Source organism: Dreissena polymorpha, chromosome 3, assembly GCF_020536995.1.
Source record: "Dreissena polymorpha isolate Duluth1 chromosome 3, UMN_Dpol_1.0, whole genome shotgun sequence".
NCBI classification, from domain to species: domain Eukaryota; kingdom Metazoa; phylum Mollusca; class Bivalvia; order Myida; family Dreissenidae; genus Dreissena; species Dreissena polymorpha.
Genome location: NC_068357.1, coordinates 5258522 through 5286081, shown reverse-complemented (window position 1 = coordinate 5286081; position 27560 = coordinate 5258522). Strand labels below are relative to the sequence as shown.

The 27560-nt window shown below is 34.9% G+C and overlaps 2 protein-coding genes across 2 annotated transcripts in view; one reads left to right on the top strand and one right to left on the bottom strand.

Moving 5' to 3' along the window:
* Positions 1-11791, bottom strand: part of LOC127872869 (double zinc ribbon and ankyrin repeat-containing protein 1-like) — a 45551-nt gene extending 33760 nt beyond the window's left edge. Inside the window, exons 1-7 of the mRNA XM_052416329.1 lie at positions 11679-11791; positions 6877-7004; positions 4157-4307; positions 3311-3437; positions 2930-3026; positions 992-1080; positions 390-496 (exon numbers count right to left, since the gene is read on the bottom strand). Coding sequence (XP_052272289.1) covers positions 390-496; positions 992-1080; positions 2930-3026; positions 3311-3437; positions 4157-4307; positions 6877-6985 — 680 coding nt within the window. The 5' untranslated portion in view covers positions 6986-7004; positions 11679-11791. The remainder of the gene's footprint in view (positions 1-389; positions 497-991; positions 1081-2929; positions 3027-3310; positions 3438-4156; positions 4308-6876; positions 7005-11678) is intronic.
* Positions 11792-12118: 327 nt separating this feature from the next.
* LOC127873100 (probable ATP-dependent RNA helicase DDX52) overlaps positions 12119-27560 on the top strand; it is a 32625-nt gene continuing 17183 nt past the window's right edge. Inside the window, exons 1-4 of the mRNA XM_052416712.1 lie at positions 12119-12271; positions 20164-20272; positions 21539-21816; positions 25798-25983. Coding sequence (XP_052272672.1) covers positions 12185-12271; positions 20164-20272; positions 21539-21816; positions 25798-25983 — 660 coding nt within the window. The 5' untranslated portion in view covers positions 12119-12184. The remainder of the gene's footprint in view (positions 12272-20163; positions 20273-21538; positions 21817-25797; positions 25984-27560) is intronic.

Here is a 27560-nt window from a genome sequence, read left to right as displayed (position 1 = left end):
GTGCCGTAGAAAAAAAACATGTTCAATACAACATGCTCAAGTATTATCCATGGTAAGGCTCTTCCATGAAGTACTTCCTTTAAACACAAACACTATATAATCTCAATGTACCGGCCAGCACAAACTTAATACACATAAAGCAGATGCATTAACATCACTTTTCCAAAGAATGCATAAAATCTCTACTTATATCATAAACATCAATAGGAGCTGCACTCTTGGAAAAAGATGTCGCACGGGCTAATCAGGGACATCTATTTCTACCTAGACTAGATTTTTGCTTAAAAGAGACTTCCTTTAAACAAAAACTTCCATGGAAGCAGAGAGTGTTGTCCCTGATTTTCCGTACTGCCTTTCCCTGAGTGTGCCTCAATATTTCAGCCCAATACTTGAGAAAGTCTGTTTCCCTTTGAAGCCTCATGGCCTGGGTAGTGTTGTCTGGCAGGTGTCGCACTCTACGGGGACTGGGGGTTCTGTGACTGCGACTGGACATCGGCTGCAGGAAGGAAACAAATATTAGATTCATTGTACCAATTGTACTTGTATCAGTGACATTTCAAGATTTGCTTGTAAATGAGCCTTTCATAGTAGTTTACACATGTCCACAATGTTGCATAAAAGTTCATATAAAGTAATGTGATATTATTTACTCTAACCTTCTTAAAAAAAAAATCATGCTAAACTATTTATGCAGACATAATATAAACAGAAAGGACTTCTACTAATAAAATATTAAACTTGCGTAAATTAAGAACGAACATTAAAACTTTTCATGTCTGCAAGTGTTTTGGGAATAATAAAAGAGTTTTAATCTCACTTATTACGCCAACTACATTATGAAAACTGTCAAAAGGTTCAAAATTAAGTCCTATGGGTTATTGCAAATCGCTATTAAGTATATGTTTTATACATTTTAAATGATAAAGCCATCTCAAATGATATCCAAAACTTTAACAAAATTGTAAAAACAAGGGAGACAACTTCAACTCACATCTCTGTCAGGTGACCTTTCATGTCTAGAGTTAAGGAACCTGGTTCCTGTGCCTGGATGACGGTGGTGACTTCCCCTGATTTCCATGTCTGAAGAATTGAAAATGGTACTGATTATTAAAATGAATATACCCTGTAAATTACTATTTATCTATAACTTTTTCTTACTGATAATAATACTCAAAAATACCTGTACCAGAATTGCTCTTGTTTTTTGTAGTAGATATAAACTATGAATTTAAATATTTGATCAACACTGTTTTATTACAGGCATATAAGAAACTAAGGTATCACTATTGATTGGACAGTTTATTGGAAAACTGGTTAACTGATATTTTATCCTCCCTACAGGTTGTTACCAGGGATCATATTTTTTCGGTTTTGTCGGTCTTAGACCGATTGGGTTCTTGAAAGACCGATTGAAAATCCCAAACAGTCGGTCCTATTCTGTTTGCTTAAATTCGCATGTCATGAAATCGATTACACAGTGAACATGCTAACACCCCCTATTTACATTCTTATCTCGATTAGGTGTGATATACCATTCGCTGCAGACTCTAAACCGGTCAGGACCAGTTTATTGCATGTCAGCGGACTAGTATGACCCCAAGCAGCGAAGATTCGCGTGGTTGTGTATTAGTCATGCGTGAATAACCCGTGTCAATATCAATCGATGATTTCAATGGCTTATACCTAGCACACTAATGAATCGGTCCGTAATGTGTTCTCGTCCACGATAAAATCGTTGACAGTCACTTCAGGGATGGAAATCTTGATGTTATCCTCGTGGAAATTGTGCATTTCATGCATAAAACAGTAAAATTTCATATAAACAAAGAGGAAAATCGGATATTCTGCAATAATTGTGGGCGGACCTTATACACTGAAAGCACGCGCTGTTACTAAACAAAACATGCCGATAGTTTTCCACCAGCGTAGTAATCCAGCAATAAATGAATGAAAGTCCCGGATTTGATCAGCAGAACAGCCAAAAGTTATTTTATGGGCGGAACTTCACACAAGTACTCACGAAAAATAAGATACATTGTATAAAGCTTTAGTAAAAATTGTGTTAGAATCGAAATAATTCATGTACTTTATTGTTTGTTGTTGAATAACCACGACCAGAAGTTTAGATGTGTGGTATCAAATCACACAGATTAATAATATTGACAACGATGAAAAAAAGTCAGATAAAACAGCACACGAAACACAGAGCATATATTGACTCATCTAGAGTCTGTGCACGAAACAACAATGAAATAGCAAATGATATAACCAATTGAGAAAACTCGTAATTAAAGTTTAAAAAAATGCCTAAGGGAATTTGATTCCTGGTTGTTACACTATGTATTAGAGACCACATAGTCACTATATTAAGACAAAAAGATACGAACATTGCAGTTTAGTGACATGTTAACAGTGAATTTTGACTAAGCCTAAGGAGTGTAAAAGTAAACAAGAGCATGCATTTTTATGTTAAGAGCAAAAAACTGAAATGCAAGAACGTAAACTCTTACATGCCAGATTGTACCAATCCAATTTATTTAAAAACAACAATATCAAATAAACTACTGCTGGAAATGATTATTAGCTTTGTGTAACCATGCATATCTTTTTGTTGTTTGTTTATGTCTATTCACTATTCAGTGGTTATAAATAATCCCTTTCATGTGCAGAAGCAAAATATGGCCATATGCAGGAAGCCTAAAACCAGAACAGCCTGCAAGCAACTCGCAGTCAGTTCATGTTTTATGTTGTTTGCTGTTCGTCAGTATCAAAGGGATGAAAATGACGGCTATTAAACTTTAATCTTGCAAGAAAGGAATTACAGGCACGTCAAAGTGCTTAACAGGTTAAGGTTTAGCATGGTTCCACTTTTTTTTGGTCCATATACTTTGTTTTTTGGACACTGTGTTTCTGTCTCTAGATGACCCACCTTCCATTCGATTGGTCAAGTTCTTCATTCGCTGGACATCAGTCCAAGCTGACCGCTGTGATATCATCAGATCCTTCTGAGCTCTCCTCACGTTTAACTAGTCACGATAACAATTATATATATATTGGTAAAAATCACAGTAACAATAAAATAAATGGAGTAGAAAACATTTTATCTAATTCTAATGAAAATATATAATGTCGTTCGTTCTATTAATGTTTTTGAACATGTTTTAAATAAATATTAGTTATTGATAATTTAATATCTCTATGTCAAACAAATGGGGGTAACAACAGATTAGAAAAGCCTTAGTATCTGATAAGTATGAGAAACTTGATTCCACAGAATAAATACATCAATAATAGATTCCAAATTTGTCACCATGGTTTTCTCCTTTTGCAGATCATCTTGGAACCCCATATCGTCATCCTCTGGTGGCATCACAGGGGGCGCCACGTAGTCCACTTCAAACACCTTCGTGACCACGTTGGATTCACGCATTCCATCCCTGAAACGTAGCATGCATGATCAAAATGAAGCAAATTGCTTTAGCGATGTCTATGGCATGATTTGAAGTTTATGTGTTTGAGTTCTCAACGTGAAGACGACTAAATTTCCCTTTCTCAAATTAACCACAGTTAGTTTGGTATCACATATTATCAACTACTCAAAAAATGGTGCTCCGACAACACTGCATGAATTGGTGGTATCATCAGCAAAAATTTCCGATACATTAAGTATTGATATTAATTTTCATTTAAGATTGAAGCTTTATGGTAGCAAGTGAAAGAAAAATTCCCCGTAAGCTGAAATTACTAACCAAATTAAGCACAGTTTTCTGATTACTGACTCCCTTATTAGTTAAATGGTGTGCGTGTAGGAACAAAAAAGTAAACAATAGAAGTCAGCCTCTATCTTTGCTGATCACTTTTTAAATAAGAAACCTTTCTATTTTAGCGCAATTGTATTGACAGCTTTAGGCTTATTGAGACAGTTAATGTCTAAGATAGCACCAGTAATTTGTGTCATAAGACCATGAGAATGCCCCCAATGTGGGGATCAGACATGGGACATCCTGATCGCAACATTAATACACATTAGTACATTCATACATGTCAACATGCATGAATGATCTGACAAGTTATATATCTTGATCAGGATAATCACCATTGGGATCAGTAGATCCTGCAAACCGAGATATAACAGAACTGTAATGTATATACATACGGAGACAATGCCACAGCTTTCACGGTCTGTTTCCCTGCGGGAAGTGTGAAAGGTCCCTGATATTCCATCGTGTACTTGGCAGACCCAACCTTTGGAAAGGGATCTGGCTTAGTTCCATTGATTGTGTAGTAGATCTTTGCTCCATTGCTCTCTAAAATATTCACTATTGCATCACAATACTTGAATGATGAGAGGAGAACAAAATTTAAAGGGATTTTAAAGTCCCTATCTAGTAATTTATCCTTGTTATGGAAATGTTAAATGTCACTAGCTAAAAATGAAGTAAATTGTCAGAGTTTATTGTAAACATTCTCTTTCAAGTATATACAAAATTAGGAGTCAAACAGGTCAGGTAGAGTTTGTATGTCTACATTTTTAAGCCCAGGTAATTTCTGATATAGTCAGATAGTTTATAAGCTAATTCTGACAAAAACACATTAAATAAAAAAAATCTGCATAACTTTGCATGTTTGAAAAGTACGAAAAAAAGACTGAATAAATGATTCATTAAAGAATGACTAAATAACGTACAGCCAGAACGCTTCATTTTGTCCAAATATTTTAGGTGAATATACAAAACAAACACTTTTATGAAAAACCTTGTACGATTTAAGCTGAATTTAATTTGGTTTATTTGCATACATCCAATAATCTCTACCATTCACATCAATACAAACAGAGCTTAAACAATTTGTTTACACACTGGAACATTGTTTAATGAAGCATTTTTTAACAATTACTTGAAATGTAAATGTTACCGAACTATTTCTTACAATTATTAACAAAGCAACTTTTGTGTCCTTTATATCTCCATAAAGAGTAATTATATAATTGGTGTTTTATATTAACAAGAGCACCGCCTTGCGGGTGCAGACCGCTCATCTATTTTCTTTTTAAAGGTGAAGGGACTCTCATTTTCAATCACAAAGGAGGGAGGGGTGGAGTAAAGAGCGGTGCATTGTGTGGGGGTGTGGACATTTATTACATTTTCTTCCAAAAATGCGAAAAAAAGGAAAAAAAAAATCGGGGGGGGGGGGGTGGGGGGGGATTCTTGGGTGCGATGGTTGGACGGTATTTCAAACATAAAATAAAAAAAAAAATATTTGTGTTTTTTAACCGTTTCATAAAAAAAAATGGGGGGGGGGGGGGTGAGGTGGGGGGGGTATAGTGTGAGGGTGTGGTGGTAATTTGTGAGATGATCTTAAAAAAAAAAAAAAAAAAAAAAATAGGGGGGGGGGATTCGGGTGGGGGGAGGGGGGGTGGGGGGGGGGGATTCTTGGGTGCAATGGTTGGACGGTATTTCAAACATAAAATAATCAAAATAAATAGTTTTGTTTTTTAACCGTTTAAAAAAAAAATTGGGGAGGGGGTGGGGTGGGGGGGGGGTATAGTGTGAGGGTGTGGTGGTCATTTGTGAGATGATCTTACAAAAAAAAAAAAAAAAAAAAAAAAAAAAAAAATAGGGGGGGGGGTTTGGGGGGGGGTTGGGGCACGGGCGATGGTTTGGGTGGAGTCTATTGTGGTATGTCAGGTAAGAGTACTTTTGTCAAAGTATCAATCAAATCTAATCATAAATAAAGAAGTTATGGCAATTTTAGAGAAATTTAATAATTTGACCTTGAGAGTCAAGGTCATTCAAAGGTCAAGGTAAAATTCAACTTGCCAGGTACAGTAACCTCATGATAGCATGAAAGTATTTGAAGTTTGAAAGCAATAGCCTTGATACTTAAGAAGTAAAGTGGATCGAAACACAAAATTTAACCATATATTCAAAGTTACTAAGTCAAAAAAGGGCCATAATTCCGTAAAAATGACATCCAGAGTTATGCAACTTGTCCTTTTACTGTACCCTTATGATAGTTTGCGAGTGTTCCAAGTATGATAGCAATATCTATGATACTTTAGGGGTAAAGTGGACCAAAACACAAAACTTAACCAAACTTTCAATTTTCTAAGTATAAAGGGCCCATAATTCCGTCCAAATGCCAGTCAGAGTTACATAACTTTGCCTGCACAGTCCCCTTACGGTAGTTAGTAAGTGTTGCAAGTATGAAAGCAATAGCTTTGATACTTAAGGAATAAAATGGACCTTAACACAAAACTTAACCAAAATTTTCAATTTTCTAAGTATAAAAAGGGCACATAATTCTGTCAAAATGCACGCCAGAGTTATCTAACTTTGCGTGCCCAGTCCCCTCATGATAGTAAGTAAGTGTACCAAGTTTGAATGCAATAGCATTGATACTTTCTGAAAAAAGTGGACCTAAACGCAAAACTTAACCAAAATTTTCAATTTTCTAAGTATAAAAAGGGCACATAATTCAGTTAAAATGCACGCCAGAGTTATCTAACTTTGCCTGCCCAGTCCCCTCATGATAGTCAGTAAGTGTACCAAGTTTGAATGCAATAGCATTGATACTTTCTGAGAAAAGTGGACCTAAACGCAAAACTTAACCGGACGCCGACGCCGACGCCAAGGTGATGACAATAGCTCATAATTTTTTTTCAAAAATTAGATGAGCTAAAAATGATAACAAATGTAACAACTATAGTTTTTACCATGACAGCTGCTTTGCTTATTCTGTACAAAATCAGATGAGCTATACAACTTCTTTGAAAACTGCAATTATTAATAATTTGTGCTCAGGTTAGCTAAAATTAAGAACATCATCCAATACAAAAGAAACACTAAAATATATGAAAATAAATTTTGATATTACCTGTACTGAGTTCAATTTTAGTGTTGGAGTCAATGGATGTCTTGGGCTTGCCTGGAATTGGCGGCCGCAATGGCACAATGGTGGGCACTGCAATGGATCCAGCAGTCATACTGGAGACTTGAGATCAGCTGAAAAAGTAAACGGTGGACATTTTCTAGTTGTGGCACCATGGTGCTGTGGCAGTAGCAAGTTAGTAAAGCACTCACATTTAAGTCACTTTGGCACTTACAGTAGGACACTTTGGTACTTATATTATCGTCTTTTGCGTTTATAAGGGCCATCCGGAAATAACTGTCCTACGGGGAGGGGACCATGTCTGTGAGGGTAAGGGTACAGTGAATTGAATATGAACATCCTACAAAATGTAATTTATTTCATTGCTGTTCGGAATTTCATTCCTTTATTATTTATAAATGGTTCAAACAAACAATGCAATATGGGAAATGATAATGAATTTTCAATAAAACCATAAAGGTGCTTTTTATATTGGAGGAACATCATTATAATCTACCCCAAAACAAACTCCTGCATGAATCATGCAAATGGGCTCTGTGAAAAGGGGGTTAAATTCATGTGCGTAAAGAGTCATCCCAGATTAGCCTGTGCATTCTGCACAAGCTAATCAGGGATGACACTTTCGGTCCAAAAACAGGCCTTCCACACGATGAATTTTCTGCACATGCAATCATAGGTGAAAAAAATGTTTGACATTATATCCTCCACTTATTGCATATCAAGCGGTCAAGGAAACAAGTCACAGAATTTCTGAATTCATGCAAATAATGCAACAATAAACGATTTAACTTCAAATATGTGTTTAATTCCCTTTAAATCCATGTCAAAATTGTTTATTTACGACGTGTTTAACCACACAAAGCTGATACACATCTGCAACAACATACCATACGCACGTGGTTACCTTGTATTGAGATGTCACACCGAAAAGGGAGAGTTCTGGATTTCAATAGGCATTAGGCCAACAAAACTTAACAATTTGATTCACTAGACATAATTTATTAAAACTTAAACAGTAATTAAACTTTTAAATAACTTTCATTTACAATCCAACAAGTTTCTGTTTTATCAGCCATTCTTCTTTTGAGCAACATGAGCACATACAAGTGCTCAAGAATTGCTTTAACACAAACATTCCTTTTTTTTCAAATAAAATTCGGCATATACAGGGTTTGTCATTAACTTTTTTTACAGCAAGACCATCGGACCAGCTCCTCTTAAAATGAACTAGCCTGAATCTGATGTCTACTAGACAATAAATGAGATAGCAAATAAACACAATTTGTGTCATGTAACTGTTTTATCAGGATTTATCAGTAAATAATCAGTGAACACCAGAAAGTTATTTTGATGCATAGAGTAAACAGTTTTTGCTTTTCTTTGTCAAGTTCAAGCCATGGGAACTCAATTTTCCATTTAGGATAAAATTGACGTTTTCGTTGTTTTTTTAATATTTATGTTTCCTATCAGTTTTACCGTCGGATTCTTCTTTATTAACTGATTTTTTGGACGAAAATCCGAACTTGAACAAAGCCATTCTTTAAATGACATCCTCTCGTCTGCTACGCCGAAATGTTTACATTGACGATACTGATTTTTCAATAGAAGTCGTAAAAACATGCTTTAAAGTTTTACGACACTGCAGAAAATCATCACTATTCATGACAACTTGACCAATGGAAAAAAGAATTTCTGCGGGAAGCCCTCCTTTGTGTCTAAAATAGCGATGAATCATGTGAATGCTCCGCGTTTATTTATATACGCCAGTTTTGTTCTGATGTAAATAACGGATACGAGAGTAATTTTACACATTAAGAAAAAAGGTTTTCACAGCAGTTAGTTATAGTTCTATGAATCAGTATAGAATTTTTATGTAAGACCAGTCGGACAAGCTAGCCTGCAGTTTTACTAGCCCGACCACCAATTTTACTAGACAATGTCTGTTGGACGTGCCTTAGTGTCGAACCCTGTAATATATGTTATTCTAAAGAGATGTGACCAAATTATCAGGACAGGGATATTCCACCTGAACATGTGTATATCACCTGCCACGATGTGACTGCAATCCTCTTATGCCAGAATCTACGATGATTTCATGCAACATTTTCAGCAAATTGGGAGCAAGCGAAAGTTTGTTTTTGTTTTTAATTAATCAAACAAATGTGTTTACACTAGCACAGTCATCTCTTCACTTTGCAATTAATGAGGAAAATTAATGAAGAGGACCAATAATATGGAATAAGGAACGATTAAGATTAATATAGTGGAGGTAAGATTTTGAAATGCTATTATACTTGTTTATCTTCATTTTGGTTGCATTTGTATTTATTTTCAAGTGTAGTAATGTTAATGAATCAAGGCGAGAGCCTTGTTCTTGAAATGATAATACCAAGAGATGCTCGATATGAGGGAACTGTAAGATAAATGTATCCCTTATTCTCATAGTATTGACCCTTCTCATTGTACGGTGACTATATCGAAAAAAAAATCAATATGTGCTGGAAATTTAATGTATTTATCAATTTTAGTTTATATTTATTAGCTGGTTTTCAATGGCTGTTACCACAATCATTCTCAGGATTTCCAATATAAAATGGAAAGTAGGTCATGTTTACTACAGGGTAATGCTATGATTTATAAATAATGTAGCACATAATTATGTTAGTTTCAGATATGCATCAAAATCTACAATGATACTAACTTACAGTGTGTTCTTGACAGGTATCATATTCAAAAATGGTCATCATTTGTCTGTCAATAGCGATACATCACTAATGTTATACTAGTTTTGTACAAACCGACTTTAAATAAAATTTGTGTTTGTATTTGATTGATGTAAAACGGGTACGACTAAAATATGTATATGACTCATATCCGCAGATATGACTGAAAAGTGCGGATATGAACATACAACGGCTTTTAAAATGCATTTTCCTTTATTTTTGTTATATGAAAATCGTTCTCTGAAAAAAATACACGTCGCCCATGTGTATTGTTACGATCGAATTAATTTAAAAGCGTTTTTCATTTACATTTTAATATCAGTTACTCCAAATTCATATCCGAGAATATGAACGACCAGTCAGAACACCGCTTTTATTAAAATGCTTAATTTTGAGACAGTCTTAACAGATTTATCATATATCATGGACGAACCATCTTTCGAACCTCTTATTTTTTTACACGTCAATTTGACTCAAATATAATATTGGAAATAGTGAAACATATTAATTAGTACTCTATTTGATAACTAACTTGTTTCTACATGGCTGGCAACTTTAATTGCTATGTAAATCCTCTTTTGATAACATATTTTTGCAAGTTTCCAGCACATCCATATCATGTAAAACTATCAATGCCGCCAAAACAACGAGTACTTTCCCAATCGAATGAAAATTCCCAAATTCCCAATCAGCATCTGAAAAAATCCCAATCGGCGTCCGAATTTTTCTCAAAACGATCGAAAGTTTTGTAACAAAACCCAACTTTCGGCGAGCGAACAAAGAAAATCGTATAGTTGTGTGTAACCACGCGCTCGATTAGTTTCGGTTTTATTCTTCAGCGCGTGCGATCAATAGAGTCGTTACTGTTTACGGTGCTTTTGTCAGGCAGCCAGCGTACTGTTTTACGTCAGTTTGTAACCTTGCCTCTGTGGAAAGTGTGTTCAGTCTAATGAACAATCTTTGCACGACCATTCGGAACCGTCTATAACAGGACACATTGACAGCACTAATGATGCTGTGCAGAGAGGGATGCCAGCAACTGATAGATGATCAAACATCAAAGATTGTTGAAATTTTCAAAAAAATGAAAGACAGATACATTGCTTTATAAGAGATTAAAACAACTAGTAATTGATTTTGTGTGTTCTTAATAATATTCTGTTATTTATATCAAATTTATTACTTAATGTTCATTAAGGCATGTCTGCAAATGATTATTTTAATGGGTATGTTTAATTTAAGTATGAACTGCATGATGTATTCAATAAGACCCAAACTTCATGGCGCGATTTTCCCAATTTAAGGATTTCACGACTCGATTTTTCCCAATTTTGAGGTTTTCACGACTCAATTTTTCCCAATTGAACCGGTACGGGTACTTTTCCCAATTGGACAAGGAAAATCGCTGCTTATTGCAGCAGCCAAAATGTGTAAATTGTCAGGCAAAGTTGAGAACAAAAATTAGACCATGTTATTTTAGTTTTTTTAAGGAAAATCCTTGTACATATAAAAAGCATAAAGAAATACAATGATATTTATGTGTTTAATAATTATTCTACTTATTCTAACTGTTTTTGACGCATTTTCGTTGATTTGCCGCTACGTACCAGTCGTCGTAAACAAATTACTTATACACAAAAAACGGTGACGTAGTGCGCATGCGAATAAAATGTAAACAAATGAAGGGTTCGAAAAGAGGTGAGGTTCGAGAAGAGGTACTTTAACGATAGTGTGAATTTTTAATTCAACGATAATTGGTTCATAAAAAAAACTGCAAAAAAACGCATAAATATTGCCTTTATTCGTTCATCTTCGCACTTTTCGTTCATATCCGCTGATATATGTCATATATGCATTTTACTGTTAGACGGACGTAAAACTAAAAACAAACTGATCCATAATTCATTAACCAATTAATAACATTTAATTAGGCAAACAACAAGCACATCATAGCTTATGTTTTTTTCAAATGGGCACGACTGTCTTTGTTAAATTATGAAAGTATTTATAAATATATATATAGAGGATAAGTAAAATTCAGTTTCTCTAAAAACATTGACTTACATGTCAAGAAAGATTTGTTCGGGCACCTGCATAGCAACCCCGGGAATGTAACGCGATTATTGATTGGTCATTTTTACGAAACTTTCTACCTTTTATCAGAGAGTATTCGGTTCAATTTAATAGCAGAAAAAAGTTACTAATCAATTAATTTTAAACTTTTTTAAAATTCCATTTATTTTATTTATTGTTAACAAAGTCAGACCATTGTTTTGCTTCATGCGTGATCTTATGACAGAAATTAATATCATGTGAAGTTCTGTTGAAAATGATATTTTAAATAAATCATATTTATACAATTAAACTCCCAAATCCTACATCATTTGTGTTATATAATATAGCATTGAAGTTTTCAGTTGTTTTATGTACATAAATTGATAAATTATGTTGTCCAAAAATGAATAAACATTCAGTTCATTGATATGTTTGTTGTTAGCATGAACTTCAAATGTGCAGTGTAGCCTATCGGATTTGATTTAAAGATCAAAAGGACCAGCATGTAAATAAGCATGGATGCTTATGATTTATTTAGAAAACTAGGAGCAGGTGCAAAATTTGACTTCAATCGGTTTAGATCTGATGCAGAAAAGCTACATGTATGTATTTTGTTTATAAATTATCTGGTTAAAAACATGTAAATGAGTATTTAATGTGTTATCACAAGTTTTCGCGATCAACGAGAAGGATGAGTGATTGATCAAGTTTGTTTATGAATATGATACGTAATCATTTTTGCTCGGCTGTTTTCGGAGAAAACCCGAGGTATTGTCACAGCCAGTTCAACGTCCGCCGTACGACGTCTGACGTGCTAAAACCTTTACATTGGCTCTAAAATCTAAGTGCTTCAACCTACAACATAGTTCTGGCTACCATAACTTTAAATGTCGCTTTTAATGATTTTTGACAGGCGCGACTTTATAGTTATGGACCAACCCCATAAGAAAGTTAACCAGAAATTCCCGAAAAGTTGTAAGTTAACAAAGACCGGTCCAAAACACAGGTGTAGGGCGCGTGGCCATGTCAATTTAACACTATCAATTTGTCATAAAACAATATTTTTTATCATATTGAAAAAAAAAAAAAAAAATTTCTTTTCAGATATGATATATATGAACAAGGTAGGTATCTCTTGACACAGAAAAATCACCTTCATCAACATTTTAAGCGATTAATTGCCTAAATGGCGGTCGATTTTCGAAAACTATATACCATTTTGTTGGGAAAGGTTGCCTCGTGACGAAAAATGACCACAAACAGCTACTTGCCAACATAAACTACAAGAAAATACTTCTCGAACTCGTAAAAATGCTAGGTCGGCGTCGATCTGACCGATAGTTCAGTTCCGATTTTCTAGATTTTCGAGAAAAACAGCAATGTGACAGACTTTCTTGAAATATGGTCCCAAGAGTCATTGACTCTTGAGCTTTGGGGTCTAAGGAAAGCCCTGTTCATATGTAGCTGCACCTTGAAGACTTTAAGACACTACACCCATTTTTGGGTCACTAGGTCAAAGGTCAAGGTCACTGTGACCACTTATATTCTTCTGACAATCTTTCATTTATTCAAAACTACACCCGCAGTAGTCTCATTTATAAGACGCACAAAGAATTTAGAGATACTTTTTATATGCATAATGGGCTAAATTCTTTGGAACGTCTCATCGGGGAAAAGTTAAAAATGTGTTAGAAAACAGAAAGTTTAAATTTTCATCAATTTGCGTAAAATTGCAAAATAACATTACCAACTCATTCAGTTTTAGTTAAGAAGTCCATTTTTACCTCAAATATTGTCAAATTGAAGTTAGAAAGGCATAAATTCTTCAGTTAAACATCTGCTTAAATCGCAACAATATCACTGACCTCTTGCCATATTATGAAACTGATTTAAATATCAACCAATCAGAAGATGGCATTACGGTGTAATGTGTACGCGTAATTTTATTTAACATGAGCTTTTAACACCGACTTTTACCTAAGTAGATCTAGTATGCTCATCTTTAACGATTTAATAAGCATATGTTCAAAACAGATATGGTGCAGTTTCTATTCACTCTTCTAAGTTTCAGCAACTTTTTATGCATGTCTTTTTCGCACCTCTGTCTGTGTTGTTTTATGTACTTACATTCTATGTTACATAGGACGGTATACTGTAGGATCTGTATCAATATTATTTATGTATGGTATTAAAATAAAAAATGTAATTTTTTTCAGAAATTTTAATTGTCACTAGAAAAAAAAACAATGCTTAATTAATGCAGAAAAGAATAATAACATCGGTTTACTATGTAACACTCTGCACCAAAACAGACGAACGCAAACTGTATTTTATGCCGTTGATTCTTCCACATTTAAACCAGATGCTTTACATCGAGGTCGTGTTATCGATTTATATCTACACAGTGAGCGAATTGAGAGATATTGAAAATTTGAATAGTGGTTGGATTTAAATTGCTCAGGCGTGCACAATTCAAAGTGTCATTACATAATTTTTTCGGAACATTATCGAGAAATGAATTATGTACACAGGTATGTAAATATTATTGCAATCCGTTGATATTAAGTGTCTGATATCGGGGCTCGAATGTTGCGCACAAAATCCTTGCGCAACAATATAGACGAAGAAGGAAAAATTTCCACCATTATTCGAATGGCTCCCCCGTTGTGCGCTGCAAATATTATCAATATAAAAAGTAGCTTAATATTTGAGAGCGTCATCAAGTTGGACCACACCCGCAGCTGAGCGTTGGCACCTGCTATACAGTGCTCTTGTTAGCTCATGCCGTCATGGTGAGCTTTTGTGATCGCCTTTTGTATGTTGTGAGTCGTCTGTCATGCATCATCAACATTTACCTTGTTTACACTCTAGATGCCACATTTATAGTCCAATCTTTATGAAACTTGGTCAGAACATGAGTCCCTTTGATATCTTGGACCAGTTCGAAAATGGTTCCAGTTGGTTGAAAAACATTTCTGAGTCTGACAGGGGGCGGGGCAGTTTTCCTACAGTAAAACTTTGTCAACGCTCTAGAAGTCACATTAATTGTCCAATCTTCATAAAACTTTTTAAGAACATTAGTTCTATTGACATCTTGTATGAGTTCAAAAATAGTTCCAGTCCTTTGAAAAACATGACTGCATGGCTATAGTAAAATCAGTGATATTTCTTTTCAATTAAACATTAAACATTTGTGAGTCCCAAACTGAAAGTGCAAGTCACAAGTATTATAAATTTTCTATTGATGAATTTAGCTAAAAACAAACAATGAGAAGTAGTAACCAGGTCTTTATTTTGCTGAAACAATGCTTATGTTAAGTTACTATTCGGTTTTCTTTTTTTTTTAATTCAATTTCTTCAAATCAAAATCTCCCGTCTTTTAGCATCCGTGCACAATTTATAGTACATACTCTCGGATTCATCGTCAAAGGGCTGCCAGCTGAACAGTACAGTGTATGTTGTTGATATAGATGTGCTAGAACTTGCATTGCAAAGTCTTCTGGCCTTCGCTGTTATGTTTCCACTTAGGATCCATTTTTGCAGATGAATATTCACTGACGTAATGTGGTGCATTTTTTTACGGAACACTGTGTTAACACACAGTTTACCCCTTACGAAAAGTGCAATATTAACAAATGCTATTTAAGACAGACTCGCTACTCTAAAAAAGCATGCATCCTGCGGATGCACATATTCTCAAACTTTGCGTCTACCACAATTGTTTTGCGTCTATGATGCAAGATGCAGAGGTAAACAAAAAATCACTGTAAAACCTTGTTAGCACTCTAGTCTAAAATTTAGCTTTTTAACAATTGGTACCAAATGTCTATTTCAAACAACATAAACACACACACACAACTACTTATGATATATTTATATATCTGCCAAAACAACGAACCCTTTCCAGTGGTCCAGCTAGGCCTAAATTGTAGGCATTATATTTGAATGGTTTAATAATAATAGGAATAATATATTCTATCAATTATTAATATCATATAAATTAACATGCTTAATTTTTATTGCAACAGGAAGCATTCCAGAATTGCCAGCGCGCTCAAAAGTGACCTTTTGACAAAAAACTGTGCGTAGAAAGTGCCCTGTTGACAAAAAAGCCGCCCCCCCTGCCCTTTTCAAATCCTAGCTGGAGCACTTCCTTTCTTTTCACAAAACAACATTAAAACCCTTACTTAACATTAATACTACTCAGGTTGGGAAAAAAGCCACCATGGCCCTCTTGCTAAATGTTTTAGATTTTGCAATACTTACAAATAAGGATAAGACAATACATTGTTTGTTCATTTATAAAAATGATGTGTTTGTACCAAATAAAAAAATTCAGTTAGCATAACAAGCTACAATTTAAAATGGTGTTGAAGGTTTTACTTTTAAATACTGTAGCAAAATTATCATTTGCATGCCCCCCTTCAAGCTGTTGCACTGTTCTTGTCTACGTGTAAATAATTCTGTGTTAAACATCTTATCTTTGCTATGTATTGATGGATCTTAAAATAAATTTTCTCAAATGAAAATCAGTGCCCTAGCAAGCATTATGCAGAGCCTATTCATATTTTTGGTGCACCCCACTGCCCTAATGCAGTCTTGCCTTTGCGCTCATCCAGATCTTTGCAAGTATCTGATCTGAGACTTGCAAGTATCTGAAGTTCCCCGAAGAATGCATTAATTACAGTCCAACCCGTCTTAAGCAGCCAGTCAAGGGAAACAGCCAAATTGGCTGCTTAAGCGGGATGGCCTCTTAAGAGGGGGTTGGGTCATAGGGCGTCTTGAGTTGATGAGTGCATGGCCACCTGTTCAATTTTTGTATAAACAAAATGGTAAATATGTGTACATGTACTAAACAATGTATAGACTTAAAATAATGTTATTTCTTCCTTTCTAAAATCAGCAATAAGACAACATTTTCATTCAAAAAAATATTCTATTCATCTTTCTAATCATCATCAATATCATCATCATCAGAATCATGTCAATGAAAAAGAATCATTCTCATGATTCATTGTTTACACAATGCGCGTTGTATGGCCCCAATGCACTTAAGATGGGATCGGTTGTGAATCAGTTATGCGTGAATAACTCCCGTGTCACTATTAATCGATAATTAAATCGGTTTTTGATTCTGACATAATTATGTGCCTAGTTCTTCTTGAATGCTCTGAGCTTTTATGAGTACATATGTACAGCTCAATAGCTGGGAGTTGGATTATTGCAACTAATTATGTGCCCTTTTTATACTTAAAAAATTGAAAATTTTGGTTAAGTTTTGTGGTTAGGTCCATTTTATTCCTTAAGTATCAAAGCTATTGCTTTCATACTTGCAACACTTACTAACTATCATAAGGGGACTGTGCAGGCAAAGTAATGTATCTCTGACTGGCATTTTGACAGAATTATGTGCCCTTTTTATACTTAGAAAATTGAAAATTTGGTTAAGTTTTGTGTTTAGGTCCACTTTATTCCTACAGTATCAAAGCTATTGCTTTCCTACTTGCAACACTTATTAACAATCATAAGGGGACTGTGCAGGCAAAGTTATGTAACTCTGACTGGCATTTGGACGGAATTATGGGCCCTTTATACTTAGAAAATTGAAAATTTTGTTAAGTTTTGTGTTTTGGTCCACTTTACCCCTAAACTATCATAGATATTGCTTTCATACTTGAAACACTCGCAAACTATCATAAGGGTACAGTAAAAGGACAAGTTGCATAACTCTGGTTGTCATTTTTACGGAATTATGGCCCTTTTTTGACTTAGTAACTTTGAATATATGGTTAAATTTTGTGTTTCAATCCACTTTACTTCTAAAGTATCAAGGCTATTGCTTTCAAACTTCAAATACTTTCATGCTATCATGAGGTTACTGTACCTGGCAAGTTGAATTTTACCTTGACCTTTGAATGACCTTAATGTAATAAATGTCCACCCCTCCCTCCTTTGTGATTGAAAATGAGAGTCCCTTCACCTTTAAAAAGAAAATAGATGAGCGGTCTGCACCCGCAAGGCGGTGCTCTTGTTTATAAATAGATGTGTCTCATGATTATTATATCTCAATTCTATTTTAATTAGCCGGATTTTTTTCGAAAAAATCTCGGCTTATAGATTGATGTTGTCGGGCGGGCGGGGGGGCAGGCGGGCGGGGTGGCGGCGTGCTCGAAAATGTTAAAGTTCTTATTTCATGGTATAACTTTGGTATGCTTGGACCTAGAGTCTTCAAACTTGACATGAAGGTTGGCCAGGATTAACAGATGACCACTGGTCATTTCAAGGTCATTCATTTGAAGGTCAAGGTCACTGTGACCTTCAATATAAAAATGTTAAAGTTGTTATAACTTTGGTATGCTTGGACCTAGAGTCTTGAAACTTGACATGAAGGTTGGCCAGAACTAGTAAGTAACCACTGGACATTTCAAGGTCATTCATTTGAAGGTCAAGGTCACTGTGACCTTGAATGTAAAAATGTTAAAGTTGTTATAACTTTGTTATGCTTGGACCTAGAGTCTTGAAACTTGACATGAAGGTTGGCCAGAACTAGTAAGTAACCACTGGACATTTCAAGGTCATTCATTTGAAGGTCAAGGTCACTGTGACCTTGAATGTAAAAATGTTAAAGTTCTTATTTCATGTTATAACTTTGGTATGCTTGTACCTAGAGTCTTCAAACTTGAAATAAAGATTGGCCAGTACTAGAAGATGACCACTGGTCATTTCAATGTCATTCATTTGAAGGTCAAGGTCACTGTGACCTTAAATGTTAAAATTGTTATAACTTTGGTATGCTTGGACATAGAGTCTTCAAACTTGACATGAAGGTTTGCAAGCACACTTAGATGACCACTGGTCATTTCAAGGTCATTCAAGGTCATTCATTCTAAGGTCAAGGTCACTGTGACCTTGAATGTAAAAATGTTAAAGTTCTTATAAATAGTATTATTTCATCTAAGTTTATTTTCTTACATTTGATAATGAAATTGATGGAAACTTCAAACAATATGTTACTAATTTGCTAATAAAAAATTTGAGATCAAACTTTCCTAATTGTCAATTCAAGTTCATATTTGTGACCTTAAATGTTATTGTTGTTCATGTATATGCATGCATTCAAAACATAACACAAGGTTTGCTCATGCCTTGAAAAGTACTTACATTTCATTTTGACCTTTGAACAATATTTCAGTAATTTAAGTATTGCATTGACAAAAACACGAAAGGTACTTTCCTGTCATTTAAATCAAAAATCAGGCTTCAATGCGGTCATCTCCGACCGCGGAACTCTTGTTTAATCTTGTCAAACATACTTAATTATGAAAAAGCAATGAATATAGTGCAAACATGTACAAATGTAATAATTAGAGAGTAAGTAAAAAATCCCCCAAAAAGGGAAACGCCGCAAAAATTCCCCCTGCTATGGGTAGCGACCCTCTTCCCCTAAAATGGATTGAGGGCCCTGAGTGTTTTTAGTGTTTCAGTTGCTGTTAAGCAAACAGTTTTAAAAATAATTGTCTTTGTCACTGTAAGATAGTCCCATTTAAAAAGATGCAATCATAATTAAATAATGTTTCAACATACAAGTGCTGATCTAAACCTTGAGTTGATAATATATAACACAGGATATGATTAATATTTTTTCACACCCGTTTAATTTATTCAAGATATGATTTTATTACTTCACTATGCTTTGTTCAGTTAATGTTATATTGATCGAGTTTTTTTTAATGATTCATTTCAAAACTACATCTAGAAAAGTAAAAATTGGCCTGAATATGGCAGTCACTTCAAAGACTCAAAGCTACAAGGGCATGCAGGTCCTAGAGGTGTGGGATGATTGATGAACCTGTACTTTAATTGTCGTAACAAGTGTTTTTAGGGACTGTCACAGTAATAGTTCTGAAAGAATATTTTGTTTGAATGAATTGGAGCTTCTAAAGACAAGTGCAAATGATTCGTTTATTAACTGCTTAAGTATTGACAAATGCTTTGAATAAGTGGGGTTGGTATGCATGATCATTTGTGTTGTGTTCTGAAAAAACTGGGCATAATGCATGTGCGTAAAGTGTCGTCCCAGATAAGCCTGTGCAGTCCGCACAGGCTAATCAGGGACGACACTTTCCGCCTAAACTTGATTTTCGGTATGGAGGGACTTCCTTGAAACTAAAAATACCATTAAAGCGGAAAGTGTTGTCCCTGATTAGCCTGTGCGGACTGCACAGGCTAATCTGGGACAACACTTTACGCACACGAATTAAGCCCAGTTTTCTCAGAACACGACACATTTTATTGGGAGTTGTGTTCTGTTGAATGAAAATATGTATAAACAGATTTTCATGGTTTCTGGGACGCTTTGATCTGATTAGCGGCTTCAATGGTTTACACACATTTTAAGACCATTCCTTGAAAATCTAGGACATATGGCATGTATATTACCATGACACCAACCATTCTGTTATAATACTAGGAATCACTGGTTATTATTTCACAGATATTGAAGCGGAAACAACCAGCTGCCACTACCACTACCAAGAAGAGTCAAAAAGGTGTTCAGCAAGGCTTCAAAAAGAAAGTAAAATCAGAGGATTCAGAAACCTCAGGTAATTTGTACAAATGAAGTACAAATGAAGTGAAAAATAGTTTGTGAATATTAGTTATAAATGACATTCTCTGTGCAGAAAAGCAGTAGTCCATATGTTCAAAACATGAACATAGGCAGATGTTGTTCCTTTTTTAAACTGTGACAATACAAAGTACAACATACAAAAATATGTAAAATAATGTTTTAGTCACTTTTATTATTTAATTCATTATGTCATAGCTGGTGTTGCCTCTGGTGCTAATTGGCATGTACATTTGTGTATATTGTAAGTGTACCAACATTAATATTGGGATTAAGCTAAACCGCAATAGCAGGGTGAAGCCCCCCCCTCCCTTTTCATTTTTGTGCCCCACCCTTTAAACTTTTTTTCCCCTCCTTTCATTTCTCTGTCCCACGATTTAGTCCATCTATCACTTGTCAATTGTCTTAAATTCAGATACACCAAACATGCTTTAAGGCTATTGACCATTTTATAATAACATATAGTATCGCTTTGTATTAACATCAAATTTTCTAAAAATAAAGAACATACCATTAGCAATATATGCTGAAAGGATGATTGAATATAAATGGGCCATGCTCTGTGAAAAGGGGGTTTAATGCATGTGCAGTTTGTACAGGATAATCAGGGACGAGACTTTCCATCTAAACTAGATTTTTGCTAAGTAGAGACTTTCTTAAAACGAAAAATATCCTAAAAGCGGAAAGTGTCGTCCCTGATTAGCCTGTGCGGACTGCTCAGACAAATCTGGAACGACATTTTACGCACATGCATTAAAACCCCTTTTCACAGAGCACAGCCCAAATATTTTAGTGGAAACAGTACAATTTAGCCACATGCAATGTACAAAGTCGACGTCCGTACAGTTTTAAAAAAAAAGATCAACCTGTGGCTGAGCTTTTTATACCACCCTGTCATCTTTTAGTCTGGAAAATCACTTATAATGCAAGTTCATGCATTTTTTACAAAATTAATTGATAAGAGTGAAATAATCATTTAAAGTTAATAATGATACTGTAAACTAATGCCACGATTTCCCCCAATTGCCCATTTAACATGTATTTAGATATACTAGTAATCTAAAGATTTAACCTGACAATCATAGTTTGAAAACTGTAGTTTTTAAAATAATCAAAATATTCTTAGAAGTTACTTCAAGTATGTATATGGTGTCTTTGTATCATTTACATTTGAGTGAAATCTAGAACATTGTGTCAACATAGTAAATCCTTTTCAACTTACTATTTTGTACTGTTCTCACAGATGAAAGCAGTGGATCAGAATCGGATAGCGAAGTAGAAATCAAGGCTGCCAGTGGGTCAGACTCAAGTGAATCTAGTCAATCTTCTAGTGACTCGGATGAAGAAGAGGCAGAAACTATCCGCGAATCAGGACCAAAAGATGAGGCTGCACTCAAATTACTGGGCAATATAACAGCAAAAGATGATCAGGACATGAGTAGTTTTAGGACAGCAAGAAAAGCTAAGAAAAAGAAGGTTGTTGATCCAGCTCAAAAAATGGCAGACTTGAAACAAGAGCAGGTATAAGTACTGCAATCTGTCACTGTCGCTCATTGGGTCATTGTCGACCTGAAATGGCTTGAAGTCACCCGGGGTGACTAGAAGCCGATTCTTGTCACCCTAGGGTGACTTCAAGCCGATTCATGTCACCCTGGGGTGACTTAAAGCCGACCGGGCGAATATAATGGGCTTGAAGTCACCCCAGGGTGACATGAAGCGACTTCTAGTCACTCTTGGTGACTTCAAGCAATTTCAGGTCGAAAATGACCCAATGAGTTAGCGCATTGGGTCATTGTTGACCTGAAATGGCTTAAAGTCAACCGGGGGTGACTAGAGGCCGATTCTTGTTAGCCTAGGGTGACTTCAAGCCGATTCATGTCACCCTGGGGTGACTTCAAGCCGACCGGGTGACTAGAATCGGCTTGAAGTCACCCTAGGGTGACATGAATCGGCTTCAAGTCTTCAGGTGACTTCAGGTGACTTCGAGCCATTTCAGGTCGACAATGACCCAATGAGCATCACTGTCAGAAAATACATTGGAACCAGACACTGGGAAAATGGGGCTTTATGCATGTTAGTTAAGTGTTTTATGCATGTTAGTTTAGTGTTTTATGCATGTTAGTTAAGTGTTTTATGCATGTAAGTTAAGTGTTTTATGCCTGTTAGTTAAGTGTTTTATGCATGTTAGTTAAGTGTTTTATGCATGTTAGTTAAGTGTTATATGCATGTTAGTTAAGTGTTTTATGCATGTTAGTTAAGTGTTTTATGCATGTTAGTTAAGTGTTTTATGCATGTTAGTTAAGTGTTTTCCAAGATAAGCCTATTTAGTCTTCAAAAGCTAATAAGGGACAAAATTGTCCACTGGATTTTTGCTAAGAAGAGACTTCCTTTAAACTAAAAATACAATAAAAAAGCGGAAAGTGTTGTGTCTGTTTAATCTGGAACGTCACTTAACACTTAAGCATTTAGCCCCATTTTTCAGAGTGAGGCTTAATTAACACAAAGTGACTGTGTCATTATTCAGAGTATCAGTAATGTTTAATTAGCCGTTTTGTTGATTGGTCATGTTTTAAGTTTCAACAATGATAACTCCAGTCTGTATGTAAATAAAATAAAATTGTGTTGTAAACTCTTGATCGGATTATGTAGATAAAGAATCAGGAATTGTGGTCGTTAATACAGAGAACTATATCAAAAATCTGGAGAAGGAAATGAATGAGTGTGAATCTTATGAAAGAAACAACGGAAAGTGTAAACATGAAGCAAGCAAGGCAGCCAAAGAGGTAGCAAATAAATTATATAGAGACTGCCTTATTGAACAGGAATTGAAAGATTACTTAATACCGAAACACCCCCAAGAAGCAAAGTTGAAAGGAAATCCCAAAATCCATAAAAATAACAATCCATACCGGACAATAGTGAATGGCATTGGGACGGCCACAGAAAACATGGCCAAGGTTGCAGAGAAAGAGTTAAATGAATTTGTAGAAACAACACCAAGTTATATTAAAGATACAACAGATTTTCTGATAAAACTGCAAGAAATCTCCGATAAAATTCCAGAAAATACAATACTTTTCTGCTTTGATGTTATCAAACTTTATCCATCCATTCCTAAACAAAAAGGCTTAGAGGCATGTAGAGAAGCACTTGATACTAGAACAGACAAAACCATCCCTTCAAAAGCAATAGAAGAAATGATAACAACTGTTCTTGGCAACAATATAATAACATTCAATGGGACTGCCTATAAACAAAGAAAAGGAGTTGCCATAGGCTCAAAGTTGGGGAGGAATTTTGCATGTGCCTTCATGCGAAAGTGGGATGAAGAATTGATGAAAAATGAGTTCATACCAGTCTTTTACAAAAGATACATGGACGATGGATTTGGAGTTTGGACACATGGACTGGAGAAACTTAATGAGTTCCTTATGTTTGCAAACCAGATTGTTGAAAGAATTCAAGTAGAAATGAGAGTTGGTACAAAAGAAATAGAATTTCTGGATACTATTGTGAGAATAGAAGATGGGAAACTGATAACATCTTTATACACCAAACCATCAGACAAGCACATGTATTTCAACTACAAATCAAGCCATCCAAGAAAAACAAAGGAAGCCATTCCATATAGTCAAACTATTAGACTGAAAAGAATCTGTTCTTAAGATACAGATTATCAGGTCCATAAGAAAAAATTAAAACACAATCTTCGTAGATGTGGGAATAGCGGAAAGATCATTGACAGGCAATTTGCTCGAGCAGACAAGCTGGATAGGGATACTCTTTTAAAACCAAGTGAAGACAAAAATAAAAACATGAGAAGAGTTCCACTTGTTCTTACATATTCAAAAAACTACCACGCATACACGATATTGTGAAAAAGCACCTAAATCTACTGCATGAGTCAAATAGAATGAAGGAAGTTTTTAGTGAAATGCCTATTGTTGCATACAGACGAGACAAGAACATAGCAGATATATTAGTGCATGTGAAAACAAATCGGACTTTCACAAGGGAGGTCAACCTAGTAGAAAGATGTACCAAAAAGTGTGTAGTGTGTGACATGCTAGCAAGGGGGTTGCAGAACCTTGAAGGAGTGGGTGGAGTGACCATTAGCAAAAGGCAGACCTGTGAAGCATGGAATGTCATCGATGGAATAAACTGTATACAATGTGACAAAATGGTTTATGTGGGAGAGACATCACGCTCACTTAAAGAACGGTTAAAGGAGCATGAGGCAGATACAAGGCACCACAGAAGCAAACCTGTTGCTGAACATTGAAACTCCAGAGAACATGGTGTAGAAGACATGGGTGTATGCGTTTTACAAACTATAAGGGACAATTCAGATTACTATCGCAAGATAAAAGAACTTAACTGGATTCAAATATTAAAGACAGAAGCTCCAAATGGTCTAAACACAAAGGCAGCTTCCGATTTAGTATGGCAGGATTATAGACGATAATGTAGGCCAATACGAGATCCATGTACACAATTTCAGTAACAACTAATAGCGTATGAGTGTGTATATAAGTATGTGTAAGAGTGTATATACATGTATATATATATACGGTTTATAGTGTGGATGTACGTATACAAGTAGGTGTTTATATGTAAAGGTGTAATTATATGTGCAAGACTAAAGTATATAAGAGGATATGTACATGTGTGAATATATGCGTATATATGTGTGCATACCGATATGTATTAACACAATACGTTATAATTTAACTTCAATTAAAAGAATGAAATTTGAATTATTATAATTAATTAATTATTAATCATTTCAGTGTATTGATAAATATAGTAAATAAGAATTAATGTTGATATATTGTATTAATATTGATGGCAACAAAATATGAATTTGAACTTGTGGATATTATTTGTAGGCTCGTACAGTCAATATCTGTATTATTATTATTATAGTATAGTATTTAAATTACAATTGGTAGTAATTTCTAATACAACAAATTGTCATCTGTATATGTTATTTATTTATTTTGGCGCAATTGTATGTCACATGGTAATGTATGACGTCATTTCCTGTCATTTTTGATGTTGAAAAACATTTACTTTATTGATGTACAAGACAGTAAAAAAGATGTAGTTAATTCATATTGTAAACCTTGATAAAGCCCATTTGGGCGAAATATTGGAATAAAAAGAGTGTTTTTACCATGAAAGTATTATGTAGGTTTGATAATATTTATTCTTTTACTCTTTTTTTTTCAGCAGCCATGCATTCATATGATTAATACAAATTGAAAACCTTTTCATTTAATGTAAATACAAAACGTAACAATATTACTGTATAATGTTTTTCCACAATTTCAAAGGAAATGAAATTTTCACTGGTCTGTATTAATTCCAGAAATAAACAATCCAATGAAAAAGCACTGTACTAAAAGTCTAAAGGTATAATGCATAACAAAATAAGTCTGTATGAAATATTAAGTAAATATTAGATTAATGTTTACTTCATTGTATATTTCTTTTTGGCAGGTCAATCACAGAAGGAATGTAAATCGGATCCATGCATATGGTACAGACATCCCCGAACCTATTGAGACATTCCAGGACTTGAAGTTGCGCTACAACATCCACTCACGTATCATACAAAACATCGAGAGTGCAGGTTACACCGCACCAACTCCAATACAGATGCAAGCAATACCAGTCATGCTTAATGTATGGCGATAAAAAAATGGAAAACATTTTTAGTTATTATTGTATACAATAAAAGAAATATTTTGAAAATTAACTCTTTTAAACATATGATAGATATATAATGCCAAAAAAAAAAGGTTTCTAAAAATGTCTAATTTATGTTTGGTAAATAAAATGTTTTTAACGTGTTAACAATAACAAAGTAAGATTGTTTTCCAACAGCATAACAAGTAGAAGGCAAATACAATTTAAATTTTTATATATTTTTTTTAATGGATCAGCATTATCATCTGTTTGGATTTCGCAGAATTTATGTTGTTGTTTTCTTTGCAGTTTTATAGTATATTCAAAACAGAAATCTTCAAAAACTCTTTGCAACACATGTTTTTTAATAATTATGTAGACTTAACTTGTTTGTATTATATTTTGTTTTTGATCAAATTAATAGAAAAGCTCAAACTTTCAACCTGGAATACAACACAAAAAGTGTATGTTTGGCAACAAAAATTTAAAAAGCTGAAAATGTGCATTGGTGCCACCTCCTGTCATTAGCGCCACCTCCTTGGCATTGTCTCCATCTCTAAATTATCTATAAGATTTTCAATAAGCCAATGTCTTTGTCTCTTATGGAAAAACACCAAATTATCTATTAGATTTACAAGAAGCCAATGTTTTTTGCATGAAACACCATATACATGTTGAAAGCAATTGCTTGATTTTGTTAGTGATTTTATTGGGTGAAATTTGCTCGTCACACAGGCAAAATAATAGATTTTCTGTTAAAGTCTTCACCATGCCACAACTTATCACGGTCATCATGCTTCAAAATGGGTTGTTTTTATATGTTTCTGTACATGTGTGGATGAATAACACCACATTTCCCGATTTTAAGAATAATGAGAAATATTTTGAAAAACAACCCATATAAAACTAACTCACTCTGTAGAATTATTTGTGATATTTCATAACATCCGGTCCTTAGCGCCCCCTCGGAAGTAGCATTTATCAATGCACGTAAAAAAGAGATGGCGCTGATGATTAATGGCAGTGTAATGGTGTGTTTTCATTCTGTCCAGCCTGTGTGTAAACACAATTGATCCTGCACCCAGGTCAAGATATAGAGGATATTTATTCGTGTCAGTGTAAGATCATTTGTTATTTCACGAGTGATCATATTAAAAAAAATTGTTCACGAGTGAAATAACAAACAATCTTACACTGACATGAACACATTTTCTGTTTCTTTTACGCCCCTTTTTATGCCCCCGGTAGGAGGGCATGTAGTGATCGGACTATCCGTCCGTCTGTCTGTCCGTCTTTCCGCCACACTTTGCGTTTAGGTTTAAAAAAATGCTCATAACTTCTATGTCCCTTGTGATGTAACCTTCATATTTGGTATGCATGTGTATGTGGACAAGGCCTTTCCATACGCACAAAAATCTTGACCCCTGTGACCTTGACGTTGAACTTAGCATCCGCGTTTAGGTTTCGAAATCTGCGTTTAGGTTTCGAAAAATGCTCATTACTTCTATGTCCCTTGAGATATAACCTTCATATTTGGTATGCATGTGTATATGGACAAGGCCTTTCCATACGCA